The sequence below is a fragment of the Eptesicus fuscus genome, chromosome 13, assembly GCF_027574615.1.
Source record: "Eptesicus fuscus isolate TK198812 chromosome 13, DD_ASM_mEF_20220401, whole genome shotgun sequence".
In the NCBI taxonomy this organism is placed as follows: domain Eukaryota; kingdom Metazoa; phylum Chordata; class Mammalia; order Chiroptera; family Vespertilionidae; genus Eptesicus; species Eptesicus fuscus.
Genome location: NC_072485.1, coordinates 1,546,800 through 1,570,802, shown reverse-complemented (window position 1 = coordinate 1,570,802; position 24,003 = coordinate 1,546,800). Strand labels below are relative to the sequence as shown.

At 54.6% G+C, this 24,003-nt stretch overlaps 1 protein-coding gene across 1 annotated transcript; it reads right to left on the bottom strand.

Annotated features, from left to right (window-relative positions):
* Nucleotides 1-126: 126 nt before the first annotated feature.
* Nucleotides 127-20,773, bottom strand: TREH (trehalase). Its single transcript, XM_054725144.1, has 15 exons — nt 20,685-20,773; nt 4,974-5,074; nt 4,717-4,861; nt 4,550-4,637; nt 3,514-3,614; nt 3,314-3,406; nt 3,072-3,188; nt 2,850-2,972; nt 2,599-2,648; nt 2,325-2,519; nt 1,638-1,855; nt 1,220-1,331; nt 899-1,011; nt 557-610; nt 127-323 (listed from the first exon to the last, which is right to left on the bottom strand). Exons 1-15 carry the CDS (start codon nt 20,771-20,773, stop codon nt 183-185), a joined length of 1,740 nt encoding a protein of 579 aa, XP_054581119.1. The 3' UTR covers nt 127-182.
* Between the last annotated feature and the right edge of the window lie 3,230 nt (nt 20,774-24,003).

Below are 24,003 nucleotides of genomic sequence, written 5' to 3'. Positions count from 1 at the left end.
GTTCCAGGACCAGCCCATGACCTCCAGAGCCCTCCCCGCCTCCTCCACTCTGACGGAGGACTGGCGGGAGGCCCAGGAGGGCACGGGGCCCCCAGGAATGGAGAACACCGAGGCAGAAGGCAGGGCTGCCTGCACACGTTTAATGAGCCAGAGGCGGCGCTGTGGCCGCCGGGGCAGGGCCATCACCACAGCAGGAGGCTGAGCAGAAGGGCAGCTGCAAGGCAGTGGGGCTCCAGGGAAGCCGGCGGGGCTGCAGAGCTCAGCCGGTCGCCATAGTGGTCCAGGAGCATCAGGACCACTCCATTGGTCCAGCCGAACCCCTCCTGGAGAGAGGATGGCCAGTGGGCGAGGCCTCGGGGGAAGGCCCCCACGTCCTTCCAGGCAGGTGTGGGACCCCCTGACCCAAACCCAGAGGGTCTGGCCCCGTCTAGCCCAGGGGTGCCAGGCTCCTCCCTGGGGACCCACCCGCATGGGAGAACAGGCCTAGAGAGGAAGGTCAAGGTCAGTTGTGGGGAGAGCAGAGCCCCATCATTCCCTGTAGGGTGTGCCCACTCACCTGGACTTCATACTCCCCTCCGCCACCCGGCTGCCCACCACTGCTGATGTCATACTGGGGACAAGAGGACAAGCTGTCACCCCTGCAGTGCCCTGGGGCCGCCACTGGGCCTGGGCTTTGCAGAGCCTGACAATTCCCCCTCTCACCACGGGGAGGCGCACTGGCGGGTCTGGCTCAGGGCCAGCTCACCTGCGTCTCCCACCCCTGTAGTGCCCAGGAATGGCCACTGGGGGCCGCCACGGGGCTTGGGCCTGGGCTTTGCAGAGCCTGACAATTTCCCGTCTCACCGCAGCGAGGGTTAGGGTTAGGGAGGCGGCCTGGGGCGGCTCAGGGCCGGCTCACCTTCTCGTACATGGCTGACTTTTGGGAGAAGACATGGAAGTTGGTTTGGATCCAATTCTGCGCCAGCTGGAAAGCCACCTCCTGGGTCTTGGGTGAAGGAGACCTGGCCAGACCTAGGACACCCCGAGGCAGGGCCTGAGTATCCAGAGCCCCATCCCAGGGGCGCAGAGGGGGACAGGGCCGGCCCTGTGCCCTCTGTCCTGGAACCACGGGCAACCCACTCTGACCGGGCCTGGGGCTGGAGAGAGGAGGCCGACCCCTTCGGTGGCCCCTCCGCCGCCCCGGGGCGGGGCCCTGGGATACGCCCATCCCTGCTCCTACCTCTGATGACCAGGTCCTGCAGGGGCGCCCAGGCGTTGGGGAAGTCCCACTGCTGGCCCGTCTTCCGGAGCGAGGTCGGGATCCCGTGCTGGTAGGTAAGGATCTGGCTGTCCTGCAAGGTTCCAGAAGGCACGGCGAATGCAGGTAGGGGCTGGCGGGGAGCCAGGAGGCGGGGCCCCCCTAAAGCAGAGGTCCCTCTCCTGGGCCTGGGCCTTCCCCTTTGGGCTCACGATGCCCCCTGGTGGCCGCAGCGGGACCCGCAGCTGAGACCCAGGAGGGCGAGGCCGACACTGGCCAGAGCTCCTGCTGGGTCCTGAGCCAGCGCTGCCCCCGGGACCAGCCAGCATCCCCCCCCCCCCCAACCTCCAGGTACTTCAGGGCCTGGTCCGCCCCAGGGACCAGCCTCCGCCCCCCTCACCTCCAGGTACTTCAGGGCCTGGTCCGCCAGGGCGGGGTCAGAGAAGCAGCCGGCCCAGAGAGGAGCCAGGTTGGACGGGTAAAACTCGTGGTTCTTCTTCCCATGTTCAAGGTCATAGTCAAACCAGGCCCCTTTCTCCTCGTCCCACAGGACGGCCTCCAGGGCGGCCAGGCGCCGGGCCCGCAGATTTCTGTACCTTGTGGCTTCAGCCTCATTCCCTGGGGGACACGTGATTTAGATGGAGTAACCGGGCCTGCCCTTGGCCTCCTCCTGCTGTGACCCCCAAGGGTCAAGAGGCCGTGCCCACCTGGAGCCCACCCCACCTCAGGCTCCAGGACCCAGAATTCCCTGAGCAAAGGGGCCTTAGGGCTCCCGGCCTGCGCGGGCCCCGTCCCAGGCTCGTCCTCCAAGGACACTGGCTCGGGGCTTGAAGGGCAGCAGCGGGGAGAGGGGAGGGGCTTGGAGGGGAGGGCTAGGCACCCCCCGCCCAGGGAGAAAAGCGGGGGAGTGGAGGTGCACTCCCACCCGGACTGCATGAGGGGGCGGTACCATCGGGCTGCAGAGCGGGAGGCCCTTCACCCGGGTCCTCCTTCCAGCTCCATCGCCAAGGCCGAGGCGAGGCAGGGCCCGAGCCGGGACGAGCCCAGCCTCCCCCCGCCCGGGCCGCTCACCGCGCGGGCCGCTCACCCAGGCTGGAGTGGAAGCTGCTCATCAGCCCCTCTGCCTGGCACAGGAAAGCGTTGAGGTCCACAGGCACCAGCCTGCTGGTCCGGATGCTGCTGAGCGAGCTGGGGTCCGGGCCTCCCGTGAGCCAGCGGGAAGAGAAGTCCCAGCCAGACTCGGCCCCCGCCTTGAGCTCAGCCCACAGAGCCTCCTGGGCCCCTGAGGGGGAGACAGAGGACAGAGGACCGGCCGACCCAGCTGCAGGCCCCCAGCCCCCACCCGTCCCACCGCCGCTCACCTTCGGGCACCACGCCCGCCAGCTCTGCGTCCTTGCTGTAGGACTCCGGTCTGCGAGAGGAGAGTGGGCAGCCTGGCACGGGGCTCTGAGCCCTCGGCGCCCAAGCTGGGGGCTGAGCCCTGGTGACTCAGCGGACCTGGGCCCACAGCCCTGATGCCCACAGCGACCAGTCTCGCCATCCGAGAGGGGGCGAGTCACGTGCCCTCTGCCAGGGGCCGGATGACACACAGGAGTGAAGACATGGGCCTCACCTGGGTCCCCCGTAAGGGACGTGGTAGCGATTCAGGACGTAGCTCTTCCCCCCCAAGCTCACAGAGACGTTCCTCTTCTCAGCCCAGAAGTCCAACTCCAAGGCCAGGGTCCCGATGTTGTCCCTGGGGCAGAGCCGGGCACCCTCAGCTGGGCGCACCTCCCATCCCACCCGGGGAGGCCTCGGGGACGGGAGCCTGCGGGCAGCCCGAGGCGGTGCCCACCGGAGGAAGGCGGTGTCGTTGGTGTGAGCCACGTAGCGGGCCACCATGAGCGTCAGGAGCGGCGGCTGGCTGCGCTGCAGGTAGTACACGCGGGCCCCGTTGGGAACGTGCCCGTAGCTGCCAAGGAGGAGGTTGCTGACTGCTCCTGCCTGACCGACCCCCAGAGCCAGGGCGCACCCAGCTCCGAGCGCCTGGCGCTGCTGGTCCTCCCGCACCCCAGCCTGCAGGCCAGCCCCTCTCACGTCTGCACCAGGTCCAGGAAGTTCTGCAGCATGCCCCGCACCGTGCCGGCCATCTCCGACAGAAGCAGCCCCTCCATCACCCAGTAGGAGTCCCTGGGGAGGGACGGCTCCGTCACCCCAACCAGAGCCTGCGCGCCCAGGCCACGACAGGGCACGCCCAGGCCACCCCAGGCTCGGGCTCCCCACCCCCTGGCGCTCACCAGTAGTAGAACTCGCGGAAGCGCCCGCCCGGCACGATGAAGGGGTGTTGCGAGTAGATCAGAGAGAAGCGCTCGGGCTGGCTGAGGACCTCTGGACTCACCTGGAGCCAGGAGAGGGGGCGCAGGGAGCTGGACCCCACCCCCTCCCCACGGACCGGGGCTGGAGGGGCTGCTGGGGCCTCTGCCCGGGCCTGGCTGCCGGGAGCCTGGTCTGCCCCACGTGTGGCCCTGGGGTCCCTGCTGTGCTTGATGGAGTGGAGGAGCCGACCATGTGCCTGGCACCAGCAGGTGCTCCCAAGCAGGGGCCACTCTTTGGACCCCGGTGGGGGCCTGTCTCCTCCAGCTCCCTTCACCCCCCGAGTCTCTGCTCCCACCACCACGCCAGGCCCAGAGACCCAGGGCTCCCCGTTCCCTTTCCCCAGGGGCGGGTGTGCATGGGTGTGGCCGAGGAGCAAGTGGGAGCCGGTGGGGCCTGCTGGTGTCTGTCGGGCATTGGCGCTGATGCTTCCCTGCTGGTTCGGCCTGTGAGTGAGGTTTCAGGGGGCGGGGTTTTGAGGGGAGCAGTGCATGAGGCTGAGGGAGCAGCACACGCCAACAAAAACAAAGGAGCCCAGAGCCCCCCTCTGCCTGTGGGTGCCAGGGCCTGGGGGCTAGGTGCTGTGCAGTCTTGGGCCAATCACTGCCCTCTCTGAGCCTCAGACAAAGGAGAGAAAGTGCCACCAGGGCTGTGCTGATCACAGGGCGTGGCCTGAGGACCTCGGGGAGAGGCCAGCGGGAGAGGGAACAGCCACGGGTTAGAGCAGGACCGGGCAGCCTGGGCGGGCCGGACAGGCTGGGTGTGCCTGGGCCTTCAGGGAGGAGGTCAGGGGTTAGAAGGAGATGTCCCCCTGCCCTCTCTCGGAGATTCTTTACACAATAATCGCTCTAGAGAGCTGCTGCTCTGGGACCCGGGACGGGAGGCTGTGTTCTCAGGGGCTGCATCCCGATCTGGGCTCCAGGGCGGGCGGCCTCCCGGGGGCCACCTGGGCCCTGATACCTTCTTTCCCAGCTTCTTCCAGAGCTGGTGCAGCTGCCGGGCCCAGGAGCGCAGCGTGGCGTCCGCAATCTTCTCTAGGAATCGGGGGCTGGGAAGACAGGGCCGCGGATTCGGGTTCGGGGCGCAGCACCGTTAGAGGGCCCGCTCTGCTCCTGTCCGGGCTGTACCTGTCTTTCCAGTCCTCAGGGATCCAGGGCTGCAGCTCCTGCCCCGCGGCCCGGAAGTGCTCCTGGAGGAAGGCCTGCAGCTGCGGCCGCGGGACGCTGTGGTTGTGGGCGCCGGCCAGCTTGCGGAAGGCCTGCAGGACCTGGTCTGGGGCGGAGACACAGGGCGATCCGTGGGACCTGTGACCCCTTCCCTGATGGGGGTCCGGCCCCTGTCTTTGGTGGGAAATTCAAGAGCTGGGGGGTCCCGGGCGCCTTACCTGGAGCGGAGTTCAGCGGCATGTCCACGAACTGCTTGTCGTCCTGGTAGAGCTTGGCCATCTGCACCTGGTGCAGGAGCTCCCCGTGGCAGTAAATGTGGCTGCAGAGAGAGCGGGGAGGGGAGTGGGCCAGGCCGCAGGGGAGAAGAAAGGCCGGATAGCTCTGGGGCATGGTCCCTGTGGGAGGGCTTTGTGGGTGGTGGTGGCACACAGGCTGAGAGAAGGAGGAGGGTCTTTGTGCAGCAAAGGACCCAAACCACTTCCTGACAGGTTGTGATTTGGAACAGTAGAGCACGCTTGGTGGATGAAAGGAGATTAGCACTTAAAAAAAATACTTTTATTGATTGAGAGAGGGAGAGGAAGAGAGAGATAGAAACATCAATGATGATAGAGAATCAGTGATTGGCTGCCTCCTGCATGCCCCCTACTGGGGATCGAGCCCATAACCCGGGCATGTGGCCTTGACTGGAATCGAACCCAGGACCCTTCAGTCCGCAGGCCAATGCTCTACCCACTGTGCCACACCAGCCATGGCAAGGTTAACACTTTAATCAGTGGTGTGAGAATAGGGTGGACCAGCCCTGCTGGCCTGGCTCAATGGTTGAGCGTCGACCTATGAACCAGGAGGTTGCAGTTCGATTCCATCTTGGAAGGGATTTCTGGATCCGCTGCCTGCAGGGTCTCTGGACCGTGTGGTGTACAGCTCCGGGCAGAACTCACTCTGCACTGTTCATCCTGGATGTCAGATGCTCAGAAAGGCCCGGGTTCGGGGGGATGGGATACGTCGGCGGCGGGGCCGAGGGCCGGGGGGCCACATGCAGAGATGCACAGCCCCATGCGGGTGGGCAGAAAGCAGGAAACAGGATGGAGGAGATGAGCTCACTGCTGATCAAAGCAGGAGGCGCCAGGCGGCAGATCCACACCTCCTGGCACAGCCTCTCCGGAGCTGAGCAAGGCTGTGGGGCCCTGGGCACCCTCAGAATAAGCTACGCCAAGGGACTACCAACTCCCTAGCCCTAGAGGGAGACCCACCCTTCCTGGGTGTGAAGCGTGCACCCCACCGGCCCTCAGCACTGGTTCACAATGACAGTTCACACGCACAGTGGGCTGGCCAGCATTGGCTCCTGAGGCAGAGAAGGGCTCTGGGGAGTCCGGTGGCCCATCGGGGAACAGACGGGATTTGCCTCTAAGGAGGAGAGGCCTTCAGAGGAAATAGATTCTTTCCCTAGAGTAAGCGGACTGGAAGGGGCTGTTCCAGGAGGGAAGCAGGGACAGGAGCCGGCCTGGGCAGGCCAAGGCAGCCGTGGGTACTGGGTGAGGCCAGGCACGGCACTGTCTCCCTTCATGCTGCTCAAGGCCACCGTAGCCACGGGCACTGGCCTCTGAGGCTCAAGGAGCCACTATGGGAAGATCATGGACCTGTGACCCTCTGGCCGTCCTGCGGGACGCGGCCGTTGTCCAGTGGTGACTGCTCTTGCTCTGGGAGCCGGTCAGGGAAGACATAGCCCGAGTACAATGAGCAGGGGCGGAAACCCTCAGAGTACCACCAGCTTCCAAGTACCACTTGGGTTTGCCTCCAGCTGCTTGGAACCTGGGAATGACAACCACCACCAAGCGGCCCTGTGTCATGTGGCCTGTCCATAATCCTATTTGGTGTATGGGCAGGGTTTGATGCCACTGGGCAGGCATCCTGTATAACCCTATACAATAAAAGGGAAAATGCAAATTGACCCTAAAGGTGGAACAACCAGAACGACTGCTCGACCAGTCACCATGAGGCACGTTGACCACCTCTTGGTTCTATTCCCCTGGCAGCAGGCTCTGCTCGCCCGGAGGCGAACGGGGAACCGGAGGTGGGTGGTGGTGGGGGCCGGGGCCGGCTGTGGGCAGCAGAGGAAGATGGTCTTGATCGCAGGCCAGGCCTAGGGACCGTACCCATGCACAAATTTCGTGCGCCGGGCCTCTAGTAGAAAATACCTCTAATTCTTACAGATCTGTTCTGCAATGGAAGGACATTGTGCTGCAATCAGGCTAGCGTACGGTGTGACACAGGAATTGCTGGTTCCGCTCAGCGACCTCACGTGCACAAGCCAATGGTTACACTGATGTTGGTGATGGAATACAGTGGGAGCCGAGCTGAGCGGAAGCCTCCGCAGAATGTATCACAATGGAAATGACTTGCCTGAGCGAGAACTGGACTTAGCTCATTTCCATGCCAAGTAGTTCTGCACACGTTATTCACAAGATACAAATAGAGGAGATCAGGGAGGAAAATAAGTAATCAAATAGAACAAAAACGTGAAAATGTATGTGAAGGCTTTATATGCCAGGCTAGCTGTTTCTTTAAATCTATCCCCAGTCTGTGCTGGTTCCTTCAAATGCTAGGTATAGCCATACTGATACTATTGCTGGATCTACTAGAGAATCGCTCTACTAAATGTTCATACAAAATGGTTTTTCTTTTTCTTTTTTTTATTTCAGAGAGGAAGGGAGAGGGAGAGAGAGATGGAAACATCAACGATGAGAGAGAATCATTGATAGGCTGCCTCGTGCACACCCCACACCAGGGATCGAGCCCAAAACCCAGGCATGTGCCCTGACTGGAAATTGAACCACAACCTCCTGGTTCAGAGGTCGATGCTCAACCCCTGAGCCAGGCCGGCCGGGCTGTGATGGATTTTCTGTAAGAGAGCCTAGGCCAAGGGCCAGAGGGTAGTGGACTGAATTCCATTCTGACTCTAACCACCTGGAGTGAGTGCAGACTCCATTGGCTTGGGGGCACATTCTCTAATAAAGCAGCCCACAATCTGTTCATTTTCACAAGACGTCCATGGTGAGGCCTGGAGGTTCCCACAGCACTGAGTTCTCTCCTGTGGCACCAGGATGCTTACTCGCCTGGCACATTGATGTGTTCACCAACCAGGAGGCTCCACTGAGCTTTGGTGTCTAGAGATTTTATTAGGATCTCATTATGTAGGTATGATTGATCGATCATTGGTCATGTGATTGAGCTCCATCTCCAGTCCTGCTCTCCTCCCTGGGGGTAGGACTTATATCATGTGACACAGATGGGGAAGCTATAGTCACGTGGTCTTTCTGACAGGACCTGCCCCATTTTGAGCCAGCTCATAAGCATGACTCATTTAGCCACTCCCACCAAGAGTCACCTCATGAACATAAACTAGCAGACACCACCCTAAATACCAGAGGCACTTGATCACTTGGGAAATTCCAAGAACTTAGCAGATACATCCCAGGTAAAAGGATAGACAAATTCTTTGCTATACAACAGGCTACCCCCTGGTCTTTGGCCATGGGCCCCTTAAATGAAAACAATCAGAGCTGTTGGAGCATCTGCATTTGGTTGGTGTGGCATTTATATAATAGATAAAGCACTAGTTGCTTTATCAACATGAATATACCTAATATTTAGAGCTAGTGTAGGGCAGGGATAGGAGGCTTTTCTGTTGTTAATCCTCACCTGAGGATATTTGTCCATTGATTTTTAGAGAGACTGGAAGGGAGGGGGAGAGACAGAAACATCAATGTGAGAGAGACACATCGATTTGCTGCCTTCCACACTCGCCCAGCTGGGGCCAGGAATCGAGCCTGCAACCAAGGTATGTGCCCTTGGCCAGAATCAAACCTGTGACCCTTCAGTCCACGGGCCGACACTCTATCCACTGAACCAAACTGGCCAGGGCAGGCATCACGCAACTTCCCAATACATTTGACCATCAATATTAATATTATCTAAGTGGTTCAGATGGCTGTGTGGTTCACTGTGGTATTCAAATTCTCCCACAACCACATCAAAACTACAACTAAACTACAGAACACCATTATTTAGAACTGTCTCAGATTGATCTGAATAGAAGTCCTAAAGCTAAGGATATAAAGAAGAAGCTACATAGAGACTGGTAGGAGGGGTGGAGACACAAAATGGGCTGGTCCCACATTCGAATGTGGCAGATAAAAATCAAGAAGGATATCAGGCCCTACCTGGTTTGGCTCAGTGGATAGAGCATCGGCCTGTGGATGAAGGGTCCTGGGTTCAATTCTGGTCAAGGGCACATGCCCGCTTGTGGGCTCAATACCCAGCAGGGGGGGCGGGGCATGCAGGAGGCAGCCGATCAATGATTCTTTCTCATCATTGATGTTTCTATCTCTTTCCCCTTCTCCTTTCCTCTCTGAAATCAATAAAAATATTTTTTTTATATATAAAAAGGGATATCAGGCCTGGCTGACATGGCTCAGTAGTTGAGTGTTGACCTATGAACCAGGAGATCATGGTTTGATTCCCTGTCAGGTCACATGTTCAGGTTGTGGGGCTCAATTCCCAGTGGGGGGCATGCAGGAGGCAGTCAATTAATGATTCTCATCATTGATGTTTCTTTTAATTCTTTTTAAAAATATATTTTTATTGATTTCAGAGAGGAAGGGAGAGGGAGAAAGAGATATAAACATCAATGATGAGAGAGAATCATTGATCAGCTGCCTCCTGCACACCCCCTACTGGGGATCAATCCCGAAACCCAGGCATGTGCCCTTGACTGGAATCAAATCTGGGACCCTTCAGACCGCAGGTCGACACTCTACCCACTGAGCCAAATCAGCCAGGGCTGTCATTGATGTTTCTATCTCTCTCTCCTTCTCCCTTCCTTTCTGAAATCAATAAAAACATAGTTAAAACAATAAAAATAAAGAGGGCTATCAGAACTGTGAAGATCCCCCCTGAGGAGCTAGGAGTTCCAGCTCCACAGCAGGACCCACAGCCCAGAGTCCCAGTGTCAGGAAGAGAAGTCCCCATGACTTCTGGCTGTGCAACCAGCTCAGGGTGTGGCTGAGTGAGACGAAGGGCTGCTGGAGTCCCAGGCATTCCTCTTAAAGGGCCAGAACATGGACTTACTTGGACTTACTTGCTCTGAGTTCCAGCACTGGGGCACCAGAGACATATGGGGAGGAACTGAGTTGTCTGGCATCAGGGTGAGAGCTGGAGGGGCAGCTTTCTTGCAGACAGAAGTGCTGGAAGAAGCCATTGTTCCTTTTCTGAGTCCCCCCAAAGCTGGCAGGCAGGCGTCATATCTGAGTCTCCATCATCCTGGCTCACACTGTTAGCCACACCCTGGTGATTCCCTGCCCATCCAACTTTTGGGCCCAATCCAAGCCGTTTCTAGTGACTCTTCCATGCAAATAGCCTGTCTTGGCTCATGCTTTGGACTTCTTAAACCTCTCAAACAAGCAGCATCTGGCCTGAGCATGCCCCGTACCTCTCACTAAGTGGCCCCAGGCCCTGCACTGGCAGCAGCCGACCTTGGTTGGCAGCTTGGCCTCTCTTGGGCACCTCCAAGCCCAGCAGAAGTAGCAGCAATCTGCAGGTTTCTTTATAGCTCATGCCCGGTGGTCCTGGGCAGAACACAGACAGGGGCTGGCCTTTCTTGGCTTGCACCTTCCGGGAGCCCCCAGAGCCAGGGCACTGGGACAGCTTCAGACCACGTCAAAGCACTACCCAACCTCCTCCACACGGGACACACTCAAGTGGCAGACTCAGCAGGCACCAGAGCACTGAAGTAAGTCCTGCTCCGTGGTGTGGGCCCTGCACAGCTGATCCTCTATCATGGTCACAGCCAGTCCTTACAGCTGATCAGCCTGAGGGTAAATCCCTCCCATTGACATGCCAATAGCAACCAAGGCTCAACTACAACAGGAGGGTGCACACAGCTAACACGGAGGTCACAGCTGAAAGGCCCAGCTTGGGTGAACAGGGAGATTGCTCCACTGGACTCTATAGGACACCAACTACTAGGGTAACTCTACCAAGCCCAGGAGACACAGCAGCTCTGCCTAGTCCATAGAAATAAACACAGGGCGGCAGCCAGAATGAGGAGGTAAAAAAGCATGTCCCAAACGAAAGGACAGAAGAAATCCCCAGAACAAGAGCTAAACAAAATGAAGACAACCTACCAGGTGCAGAGTTCAAAACACTGGTTTAAAAAATGCTCCATGAACGTAGGGTAAGAGTAGAGGAACTTAGTGAGAACTTCAACAAAGAAATAGGAAACATAAAAACGGAACTAGAAAACATAAAAAAGAACCAGTCAGGAGTCAGAACCAAGATAGGTAAACACTGGTACTTGCTGCCTCCCACAACCACATCAAAATACAAAACAACCATCATTCAGAACCACCTGAAATTGGGCTGAATGGAAGTCTCATAACCAGAGAAGTAAAGAAGAAAGCACACTGAGACTGGTAGGAGGGGTGGAGGTGCAGAATGGGCTGGTCCAACACCCATCTGTGGCAGTTGTTTAATCGGGAGAAATATGTAGGCTGCAGAGGCCTCCCATGAGGTGCAAGGAGTCCTAGCCCCACACAGACCCCATCGCACAGGGTTCCAGAGCTGGGAAGAGAAGTCCCTGTACCTTTGGGCTGTAAAAACCAGCAGGGATTGTGGCTGAGTGACAGGGAGGCTGCTGGAGACCCAGACTGTTCTTCTTAAAGGGCCCATGCACAGACTTACTTGGACTCGCTCTCTCTCTGAGCTCCAGGGCTAGGGTAGTAGCTTGGCAGGGGCAGGGGCCCAGGGACATATCGGGAGGAACTGGATTGTCTGGCAGCAGAGCAAGAACTTGGGGGCAGCTTTCTCCCAGATGGGGGTGCTTGCAGGGGTTATTGTTCTTACACTGAGACCTCCCCTGTCATAGAGCTGACTGGCAGCATATCTGAGTTCCCACCAGGCTGGCTCGCAATGTTTGATCTGTCCTGGTGATTCCCTGAGATAACGCTCCACCCAATTTGCAGCCCCACCCAAGCTGTTTGCAGTGACTTTTCCATACGAATGGCCTGTCCTGGCTCAGGCTTTAGACTTTCTAAAAATCTCTCAAACCAGCAGCAGCGGGCATTAGCATGCCCCATTCCTCTCAATAAGAGGCCCCTGGGGGCCCAGCAGTAGTAGCAGCCTGCCTTGTTTCACAGCTTGGCCTCTCCTGGGCACTTCCAAGCCCAACACAAGCAGCAGCCATCTGCAGATCGCTCTGTAGCTACTGACAGGTGGCCCCAGAGCCAGTGGCTGACTTTGCACCTCCAGTGGGGGCCCTGAGCCCGTGCACCCAGTGGACAGCTTCAGATCACACCAGATTATAACTCTATACACCCACGAGTGACACACTCAAGGGGCAGACTCAGTGATCAGCAAAGCCCCACTGAAGCAAGTCCTGCTCCATAGGGGTGTCTCTTGCACAGCAGCTCTTCCACTGTACTCAAAGCTGGTCTTCACAGCTAATTGGCCTGGCGGTCAGTTACTCCCAGTGACACCAACAGCAACTAAGGCTCAACTACAATAAGACTGCACACAGCCCACACAGGGTGCACCTAGAGTGCCCAGCTCAGGTGACTGGGGAGGCTGAACCACTGGGCCTACAGGACACCTACTACACAAGGCCACTCTACCAAATCCAGGAGACATAGCAGCTCTACCTAATACATAGAAACAAACACAGGGAGGCAGCCAAAAAGTGGAGACAAAGAAACATGTCACAAATGAAAGAACAGAAGAAATCTCCAGAAAGAGAACTAAATGAAATGGAAGCAAACAAACTACTAGATACAGAGTTCAAAACAATGGCTATAAGGATGCTCAAGGATTTTAATGAGAGCGTCAGGGGCTTAGTGAGACTTTCAAGGAAATTAGTGAGAACATCAAAGACATGAAAAAGGACACACTAACTGAAATAACAAATAATTTACAGGGATTCAACAATAGAGTAGAGGATGCTGAGAATCAAATCACCGATTTGGAATATAAGGAAGCAAAAAACACTCAATCACAAGAGCAAAAAGAAAAAAGAATTAGAAAATAGGAAGAGAATGTAAGAAGCCTCTGGGACAACTTCAAGTGTACCAACATTTGCATCATGGGGGTGCCAGAAGGAGAAGAGAGAGAGAGCAAGATCTTGAAAAGCTATTTGAAGAAATAATGACAGAAAGGTTCCATAACCTGGTGAAGTAAATTGACATACAATCCAGGAATGCAGAGAATCCCAAACAAGATGAAACCAAAGAGGCCCACACCAACACACATCATAATTAAAGTTAAAGACAAAGAGAGAATCTTTAAAAAAGTTAAAAGCAGCAAGAGAAAAGCAGTTAGTTACCTATAGGGAAGCTCCCATAAAATTGTCAGCTAAGCGCAGCTGGTGTGGCTCAATGGTTGATCATCAACCTATGAACCAGGAGGTCACAGTTTGACTTCCAGTCAGGGCATATGCCTGAGTTGTGGGCTTGGTCCCTGATGTAGGGTGTGCAGGAGGCAGCCGATCGGTGATTCTTTTTCATCATGGATGTTTCTATCTCTCTCTTCCTCTCCCTTCCTTTCTGAAATAAATAGAAATATATTTTTTTGTAAACTGTCAGCTGATTTCTCAACAGAAACTTTTCAGGCCAGAAGGAATTGGCAAGAAATATTCAGTGATGAAAAACAAGAATCTCTACCCAGTAAAACCGAGATTACTCTACCCAACAATGCTCTCATTTAGAGATGAAGGACAGATAAAGAACTTCCCAGACCAGGACAAGCTAAAGGAGTTCATCACCACCAAACCAGTATTACAAGAAATGTTAAAGGGTCTTCTTTAAAAAGAAGAAGGAAGATAAAAAATATGAATAATAAAATGTCAATAAATAAATATCTATCAACAATTACTTTAAATACAAATGGATTAAATGCTCCAGTCAAAAGTCACAGGGTAGCTGAATGGATAGTAAAATATGACCCTTACATATGCTGTCTACAAGGGACCCACTTCAGATGGAAAGGCACACACACATTGAAAGTAAAGGGATGGATAAAAGAGATTTCATGAAAATGGAAACAAACAAAAGCTGTGGCAGCAATACACTCGAAAGAATAGATTGAAAATCAAAATAAATGGACAAGCAGGACAGAAATAGACTCAGAGATGCAGAGAACATTTTGACAGTTGCCAGATGGGAGGGGGTTGGAGGGTGAATGGGTGAAAAAGGTGGAGGGATTAAGAAGTAAAAATTTGTAGTTACAGGATAATCACGGGGATGTTAAAGTACAACACGGGGAATATAGTCAATAATATTCTAAAAGCTATGTATGGTGTCAGATGGGTAATAGATTTATCGGGGTGATCACTTACTAAGTTATATAATGTCTAATCACTGGTTTGCACACTTCAAACAAATATAATATTGTATGTCAACTGTAATTGAAAAATTAAAAATTAAAAAATAATTTAACCAACAATGTTGGTTAGAGTTTACTGTATTGCACTGTGGTAGATGTGACCTGGAAAAGGACTCAGGGAGTGTGGGCACATTACTGGAGTCCCACACTCAGTAGGAAAAGTACATCAGGGAGGAAAAATGAAGTGATGTGGGAAGAAAGAAAAAGTGTAGTTACACCATCATCTTCCTCCCACGGGAACCATCGTAGAGTTACACCTCCATCCTCTCCCCTCGGTGTCCTAGGTTCCCGCAGGAAAGCAGAGGGATCTATTTAGTTAGGACCCCCCTTCACCGCCTCATGCTGAGTGTGAGCTCACACTTGTGAAGGTGGTAAGCCAGTCCTTGAGACCTACCTTCTCCCTGTTTTAGACAACCTTTGTTTTAGTTGCTCATTCCAAACGTCTATCAAATCATTACTCTGAGAATGAAAGTGTGTTCCTTGGTCTGAAGAGATGTAACTCTGGGGTCCAAAGCGTTGCACTATCTCTTGTTCTGGTCCTTTTAGAATATTTTGAGCATTTGTATCTACCACTGGGCACGTGAGCGCAGGCCAGAGGGCCCCATTTGTGGCTTCTGAGTCTCCACATCAGTCCATTGCCAGCTGTACGCATGCCCTTCCCCCAGGAGTCTGCCTGACAGCCCTCTGCAGCCGTCCCTCTTATTGGCAGACAGACCGTTCTTGTTAGCATTTGGTGCTTCAGCGAGTGCACGTGGAATCTTCTAGATCCAGCCACCTCTGCATTGCTGCAGCCTCCCAGTGTCCATTGGTTTAGGAACCCAAGTGGCCACCTCACACGAGGACACTGAGATAGCCACTGGCTGGCGCAGGTACCTTCTGATGAAGGAAGGGCTTCTTCTGACGAGCATCCATGTCTTCTGCTTTAAAGTACCCCTCAGGTCCCCACGATGACGCCATGGGACTGTGCCACATGGGGCATTGCTTTTATAGACGAAGTTTCCATTGACCTTCTGCTGGACCCTGAGGCCAGGCCATAGCCACTGACTAAGGTAAGTCAAACCCAACACAGTGGCAACCAGGATGTGATTCCGCTCCCTGAGCAAATTCGGTTTTATCACCTTTAACCAGAGTGGCAGCCTCGCAAGCAGCGAGCTCCTGCTCCTCTGGGCACTGCCGTCCCTAACCAAGCAGCTCCCTGCTCCCCTGGCACTGCCGTCCGCCGCAGCAGCTGTGCCAGCCCGCTGAGGACTGTGGAGAGGGCACACTCTCCAGGCGAGGGCAGTGGAGACCGGCAGCTCCCTGGTGGTTCCAGTCAGTCCAGGGGAAGAGCACCCGCTGCTGAAGGGACCGAGATGCCCCCACCCCCTGGGAGCTCGTCTCTGCACAGACCATTCATCTCATTACGGTCTCTTCTGGGTGCCTCCCTGTGGAGCAGGTCTCCCAGGCATCGTGGGCGTTTCAGGTTCCAAGGTGACCTTACGTCCTTCAGCCGCAGGGGTGGTTTCCATTCCTGTCTGACAGCAGGCTCGCATGGCCCCTCCACTAGCCATTTTCTAGTCCAAAGTCTCCGCAGCCACGCCGGGAGGGGCCCCAGGTGTGTGCTCTCTGCCCAGCCTGTGTGTCCAGGGGGCTGTGGTGTGTGGACTCTGGCAGCATTAGCGTTATCACCTGTGGCCTCCAGTTAATATTGCTGATGGCAGATTTGTAAGCCTTTGATTTTATGGCACGAGGCAGGGGAAACACGCTGTTTAAACACTCCAGCTTTCATCTGCGCTTCCACCTTAACCTCAACTCTTCATCCCGCCATCCTCTCCATCAGACTGTCGCCCCTTTTAGGGTGGCCCCGGGGCCTTTGTCACCACGGTGCACAGGGGTCTGTGTCACAGAGTCCAAGACGCTTCTCCACCCTCTGACCATCTTGCCCACTCACATGCAGAAGGCTCTGAGTGCCCAGCAGGGGGCAAACCTAAGGGACCGACCCTCTCATCAATATATTTTTTAAAAATATATATGTATTGATTTCAGAGAGGAAGGGAGAGGAATAGAAACATCAATGATGAGAATCATTAATTGACTGCCTCCTGCATGCCCCCCACTGGGGATTGAACTGGCAACTCAGGCATGTGCCCCTGACCGGGAATCGAACCGTGACCTCCTGGTTCATAGGTTGATGCTCAACCACTGAGCCACGCCAGCTGGGCTATCCCTGTGATTTTCCATGGTGTGCTGCAAGAGTTTTAAAACATGCAACACCTGACTATTTCATCAGGGGCACTGACCCCTTTTCCCTTAGATTGTTAAATTTAAAAAATTACAACAGCCATCACAACAATAGCTGTCTGGTGTGAATGAATCAAATCGGCAGAAAATGTATTTTTGGTGTGCTGCAGAAGTTTAGTGACTTGTTTATGTGTGCCACAAGATGACAAAGGTTGAACATCGCTGGCCTAGCCCATTTGCTTAGGAATCTTCTTCGTTATCTGTTGCTTCAGAATATTTGCTCCTTAGGAAATGGCTCTGAGACCAGTGCCTTGTCCCCAGCTGCCAGGATCAGGGTCTCCCCAGTACACTCCTTGGCCGGTCCTGAGATGGGAAGCTTTGGTTTGAACTGGCCAGGACCCAAGCTTGGCTCATCTCTCACTTTCATTTTTGCTATTGTAAGTAATCATCATCAAGGGGTTGTATTTTTAAACCTTTTCTTATTATTTTCTTTTTCTTTTTTCTTTTATTTATTACTAGAGGCCTGGTGCACGAAATTCGTGCATGAGTGCAGTCCTTAGGCCTGGCTGGAAATTGAAGCACAAGCATCTGGCCTGGAAGGGCAGGTCCCAGCTGACCTCTGGACCCTGGAAAGCACCTGGGCTCCCGCTCGCACCCTCCTTGTCCTGGCACTGCCCGCTCACCTGCTCCACCATCCCGCCACGGTCCCGCTCTTGTCGGGCCCCATCAGGGCCGGCAGCGCCTCCACTGCCGCCTGCTGCCAGCACCACATCACTGACACCCGCCATGTTCCACACCATCCCCTGGTGGTCAGCACACATCATAGCAAGTGGTCGAACTCCCATTCAAATGACTGCCCGAGAGGACAATTTGCATATTAGGCTTTTATTATATAGGACTAGAGGCCCAGTGCACAAATGCGTGCACGGGTGGGGTCCCTCAGGATGGCCTGCGGAGATCAAGCCCCAGATCATGCCCCCAGCCTCGCAGCCCTGCAGCACGTCTGGCACCCTCCTTGGCCTGGCACTGCCCCCTCACCTGCTCCACCATCCCGCCACGGTCCCACTCTTGTCAGGGCCCATTGGGGCTGGCAGCGCCTCCACTGCCGCCTGCTGCAAGTGCCGCATTGCTGACGCCCGCCATGTTCCGCACCACCCCTGGTGGTCAGTGTACGTCATAGCGAGCAGTCAAACTCTCGGTCTCCTGGTCAAACAACCACCCAAGGGGACAATTTGCATGTGGATTGTTTTATTGTTGCCTCTATTACAGATGTCCCCCACCCCCCCCCAATTTGCCTTTCTCCCTCTCCCCCTGCCTAGGCCTTCACCACCCTATTGTCTGTGTCCATGGCTGTGCATATATGCACGTATGTTCACTGGTTAATCTTTCCCATCCTCCCCACTCTACTCCCCTCTAAGATCTGTCAGTCTGTCCCATGCATCCATCCCTCTAGTCCTATTTGGTCATCAGTTTATTTTGTTCATTAGATTCCACTTATGAGTGGGATCATGTGATACTTATCTTTCTCTGACTGGCTTATTTCGCTTATCATGATATTCTCCAGGTCTATCCATATTGTCGCTTCTTTTTTACAGCTGTTCAGTATTCCATGGTGTAAATGTACCACAGCTTTTAATCCACTCATCTACTCATGGGTACTCAGGCTGTTTCCAGATCTTAGCTACTGTAAATTGTGCTGCTGTGAATGTAGGGGTGCATACATTCTTTCTGATTGGTGTTTAAGGTTTCTTAGCATGTATGCCTAGGAGTGGGATCGCTGGGTCGAAAGGCAGTTCTATTTTTAGTTTTTTGAGGAAACTGCGAACTGTTCTCCGCAGTGGCTGCACCAGTCTGCATGCCCACCAGCAGTGCAGGAGGGTTCCCATTTTACTTTGCATTTTCTTATGCGCTCAGTGAGCCAGTGCCCCAGGGGCTGCATCCATCGTTTTTAAATTCCGTTGGTGATTGTTACCTTCAGCACAATCCCAGCACAACTGCGGTTTCAAACCCTGGGTGGCCCTGTGGCCGCCAGGAGTGAAAGGGTCCTCATCCTCTGCCTTGTCAGCTCACTCTCCCCGAGCCCCAAGGGCCAGTGAGTTGAGGGCATCCTAGGAAGTCGCATGTTTTCTGACACTCACTGCAATGCTCCCTGGCACTAACCCGCTGGCTCTGATGCCACCACCAGGTCAGGGCACAGTCCCCAGTACGGCTGCCCTTCCTCAGGCACCGATGCCTAGCTCAGGGGGCCCAAGCTAACCCCACTTCTGACCAACTGGCTACAAGTCCAGGAGTTTACACCAGATCCCTCAGCTTGATGTTTTGCTCTGTAGCGTCTTTGTCACCTGGAGCCCGGGGCCATGCCCGATATTTCATGCTAATAATGGGATTTTTGGCAGAGGCCAAGGGTCACCCACTATCACTCTGACCTTCAGAGACCTGGGGCCTGAGTGACTAAGGTCAGCCATGTGGACACGCCGTCCCCCTGGAACTGATCCCAGGAGGAACCCTGGAGACATGGCCCGGTGAGCTCCCAGGCTGGCCACACCGTGCGGCTGGCACATGGCTGCTGGAAACGCCGTGTCTGTATCCATCCAGTGCAGCGGCCCCAGAGCGGAGCGGGCCTCCTCTTCTCTGGCCCTCTGGCCCGTCTGCCTCTCACCTTTCCTGACCGCAGTCTGTACCGGTCACCGGGTTAAACTACAGCGATGGAGATGACCCTCTGGTGAGCACCGGGAAACCTCTGAAGCTCAGGGTGGGCGTAGGACTCTGACAGCCTTCTTTCTGTGCTTTCCACGCCTCATGCTTGACAAAACCTTCGACCACACAGCCTTTCTGAAATCCCTATTCCAACGGCTCAGGACAAAATCTATGAATTATGCCAGATATATCCTTTCCTTTCAAAAGGATATTTTTTAAATTTGATTTCAGAGTGGAAGGGAGAGGGAGAGAGACAGAAACATCAAAGATGATAGAGAATTACTGATTGGCTGCCTCCTGCACGCCCCACACGGGGGATCAAGACCACAACCCGGGCATGTGCCCTGGGAATCAAACCGTGACCTCCACACTCAACCACCGAGCCACAATCAATCATCAGCAAGTCCGATCAGCTCAACCTTCCAAATAGACCCCATACTGAACCACTTCTCGCCTTTCTGGTCCTACCATGGAGGCCCCAGCCCAGCCCCTCTCCCGGGAGCCCCCATCACCTCCCGCCGATTCCCGCATCTGCCCAGCCGCACAGGCCTCTTCCCGGTCCGGTCCCTGCGCAGTGGCCTCAGCGTGTGCGGCAGTCGCCAGGCCTGGACTGCCTTCTCCCAGAACCACCGCGGCGGCTCCTGCACGATTCTTCGCTGCATCACCTGCTTAGACACCCCTCCCGTCTGCAATGCTCTCTACTCAACCCCAGGAGCACCTCCCTGACTTCATTTTACTTTTAATTGTGCTTCTAGCGCCTTGTAGCTTCTGTTCGGTTTCTTGCTGGTTATGTAAGGCCGATGAAGGTGGGGCCTCGTTTTTCTTGTTCACCCAGCAGCCCCAGGGCAAGTGAGAGCTCAGCAGACCTTGGCCAATGGGAGCGGACGCCGCCCTGGGCCACTCACCTCCAGGATTTGCAGGTGGAAGCTATGGCCCTGGAAAGCGGTTTAACTTGTCCTTTGTCATAGGGGTCAGAGGTCAAACCCAGGAGCTTTTTCCAGTCCCAGACGCCCCCTCCCACATCCATGCTTGGGAAGTTAGGCAGAACACTTTCTAGAAAAATCCTGAGGACAGCCCTGTGCGGTTCAAGGAGCAGCTTGGAGGGAGGGGAGGGAGGAGGCCTGGATGTGTGCACAGGCGACCTCCAGCAGTGCTCCCCAGGGAGGGTGGCGCTCCCCACACTGGGGTCATGCCCAGCACAGAGCCTGCTCCACAAGGAACCCAACCTCCTCTCCAGCCCTGCCCTCAGGCCTGAGCCCCATCCCATCCCAACTCTTGACCCTCAGCCTCCCCCACCAGCCCCAGCGGCCATCCCAACTCCTACCTCTCAGGGCGGGAGGGGGAAGGGGAGGCAGGTGTCCAATCCTACCTCTCACGGGGGAGGGGCGGGCAGGTGCCCACTCCTACCTCTCATGGGGGGGGGGGCAGGTGCCCACTCCTACCTCTCACGGGGGGGGGGCAGGTGCCCACTCCTACCTCTCACGGGGGGGGGGGCAGGTGCCCACTCCTACCTCTCATGGGGGAGGGGCGGGCAGGTGCCCACTCCTACCTCTCACGGGGGGGGGGCAGGTGCCCACTCCTACCTCTCACAAGGCGGGGGCAGCGCCTCCTGGGACCCCAGGCCCAGGCCCAGCAGCAGCAGCAGGCACAGCTCGCAGGCACTCTCGGGCATGGTGGCCGCGGCTGCAGCCAGTGAGCGAGCTCAGGCAGCTCCTGCCTCTGGGGCTCCGCCTGGCCCACCTGCCAAGGCAGCAAAGTCCACGTCTGAACGTCTGAGGCGTGGCCGCCGGAGGGGTAGCCGAGGAGCAGCGGTGCCCAGGCGGAGCCAGCAGACGCTGAGAGCGCGGGCAGCGGGGTTCGAGTTGCCTCGGGAAGGTCACGCCTCGCCTCGGCATCAGGGAAGACGAGTTAAAGGGGCAGAGGGTGTGCGGGTCCCAGGACGGGCTGCAGCTGGGACCCGGGGTCGATGACTTGGGCCGCAGAGGAGACGGGTGGGGAGGGTGCCCACTGCCAGCCACCGCCACCTGAGCAGTGATTGCCCGGACGCCTTCGTGATGGTCTGTGGTCTTTCCTGTACGCCCCGGGCTCGCCGTCCAGGATGCCGCTGGTAGGGCCTGGGCAGTGTGGGCCTGCGACAGATGGCCGGGCCCTGTGCCCCCTCCCACCCCCCCCAAGCCACCTCCACTGAAGCGAGCCTCCTCCTTCCTGCCACCTGCCCCCAGATGCTCAATACTTCCTTCCTTTCTTTTTGAAAATTTTTATTGTGGTTAAGTACATGCAGGGGTCCTCAAACTTTTTAAATGGGGCCAGTTCACTGTCCTTAAAAAAAACTATGAACAAATTCCTATGCACACTGCACATATCTTATTTTGAAGTATAAAAACAAAACGGCAAAAACACCCGCATGTGGCCCGCGGGCCGTAGTTTGAGGACGCCTGAGTACATGTAACACAAAATTTGCCATTTCAACCTGTTTTTGTTGTTGTTAATTTTCACTCAAGTATATTTTTTTCATGGACTTTTTCCCCCTCTTTTTTCTCCATTGATTTTTTGAGAGAGTGGAAGGGAGTGAGGGGAAGAGAAGAGATAGAAGCACCGACATGAGGGAGACACATCCATTGGTGGCCTCCCACATGAGCTCCAGCCGGGCCGGGGATCTAACCTGCAACCCAGGTGTGTGCCCTTGACCATAAATCGAACCCATGACTCTTTGGTGCCTGGCAGATACTCTAATCATTGAGCAACACTAGTCAAGGCTCACCATTTTTAAGAGCACAATTCAATTCAATTTATGCCTCATTCACAATGTTGTGCAATTATCACCATCATCTATTTCCAAACTTAAAAAGAAATTTTTTTTATTGATTTCAGAGAGGAAGGGAGAGAGATAGAGATATAGAAACATCAATGATGAGAGAGAATCACTGATTGGCTGCCTCCTGCACCCCCCACCCCGCACTGGGGGGATCGAGTCTGCAACCTGGCCATATGCCCTTGGCCGGAATCGAACTTGGGACCCTTCAGTCCACAGGCCGACGGTCCATCCACTGAGCCAAACCGGCTAGGGCCCAAACTTTTTTTAATGATCCCACACAAACACTCTATAACTATTAAGCAATAACTCCTCAGGCTCTTCTCTCCACGCCCCTGGGAGCCATTATTCTACTTTCAGTCTGGACACATTTGCCTGTTCTACGTGTGTCTTGTAAGTGGAATCACACAGTGTTTGTCATTTGTGCCTGGTCTATGTCACTTCGCATAATAAAGACTATTCCATTGCGTGTACATATCTATTCAGCTGTCGGACCGGTGGGTTGCCCTCACCTTTTAGTTGTGTGGATCGTGCTGCTGTGACCATGGGTGTGGACGGTCTTGGGGACCCGCGCTCCGTTCTTCTGAGTATGTGCCTAGAGGTAGGCTGTCTGGGTCATACGGTAACTCAATGTTTACTTTTTGAGGAGCCATCAGACAGTGTTCCCCAGCAGCTGTTCCAGCTTACATTCCCCCAGCAGTGCACAATGGCTCCCGTCTCACCATCCTCCCCAACACTTGTTCTTTTCTTTTCTTTTTTTAATATATATATTCTTATTGATTTCAGAGAGGAAGGGAGAGGGAGAGAGAGAGAGAGAAACATCAATGATGAGAGAGAATCATTGACTGGCTGCCTCCTGCACACCCCCTACTTGGGGGGATCGAGCCCGCAACCCCGGCATGTGCCCTTGTCCAGAATCGAACCTGGGACCCTTCAGTCTGCAGACCAGCGCTCTATCCACTGAGCCAAACCAGCGAGGGCAACACTTGTTCTTTTCTCTGTGTGTGTGTTTTAATGTTTTGCTTTTTTTTTTTTTTTAATCCTCATCCGAGGATATTTTTCTATTGATTTTTAGAGAGAGGGAAAGACAGAGAGAAACATTGATGTGAGAGAAACACATCGATTGGTTGCCTCCTGCATGAGCCCTGACCAGGGCCTGGACCAGGAAGGAGCCTGCAACCAAGGTTCGTGCCCTTGACTGGAATCGAACCTGGGATCCTTTGGTCCGCAGGCCAGCGCTCTGTCCACTGAGCCAAACCGGCTAGGGCTGTGGTTATTTTTTAAATAATAGACATCCTAATGGGTAGGAAGTGATGTCTCATTGTGTTTGTTTTTTAAAATAAATCTTTATTGTTCAGATTATTACAGTTGTTCCTCTTTTTCCCCCCCATAGCTCCCCTCCACCTGGTTCCCACCCCACCCTTTGCCCTTACCCCCGCCCCCCACTGTCTTCATCCATAGGTGTACGATTTTTGTCCAGTCTCTTCCCACACCCCCACACCCCTTTCCCACCAAGAATTGTCAGTCCACTCCCTTTCTATGCCCCTGATTCTATTATATTCACCAATTTATTCTGTTCATCAAATTTTTTATTTACTTGATTTTTAGATTCACTTGTTGATAGATATGTATTTGTTGTCACTTTGTTGTTCATAACTTTTATTTTTACCTTTTTCTTCTTCTTCTTAAAGAATACGCTTCAGCATTTCATATAATACTGGTTTGGCGGTGATGAATTCCTTTAGCTTTTTCTTATCTGTGAAGCTCTTTATCTGCCCTTCAATTCTGAATGATAGCTTTGCTGGGTAGAGTAATCTTGGTTGTAGATTCTTGCTATTCATCACTTTGAATATTTCTTGCCACTCTCATCTGGTCTGCATAGTTTCTGTTGAGAAATCGGCTGACAGTCGTATGGGTGCTCCCTTGTAGGTAACTAACTGTTTTTCTCTTGCTGCTTTTAATATTCTCTCTTTTGTCTTTTGCTCTTGGCATTTTAATTATGATGTGTCTTGGTGTGGTCCTCTTTGGATTCCTTTTGTTTGGGGTTCTGTGCGCTTTCTGAACTTGTAAGTCTATTTCTTTCACCAGGT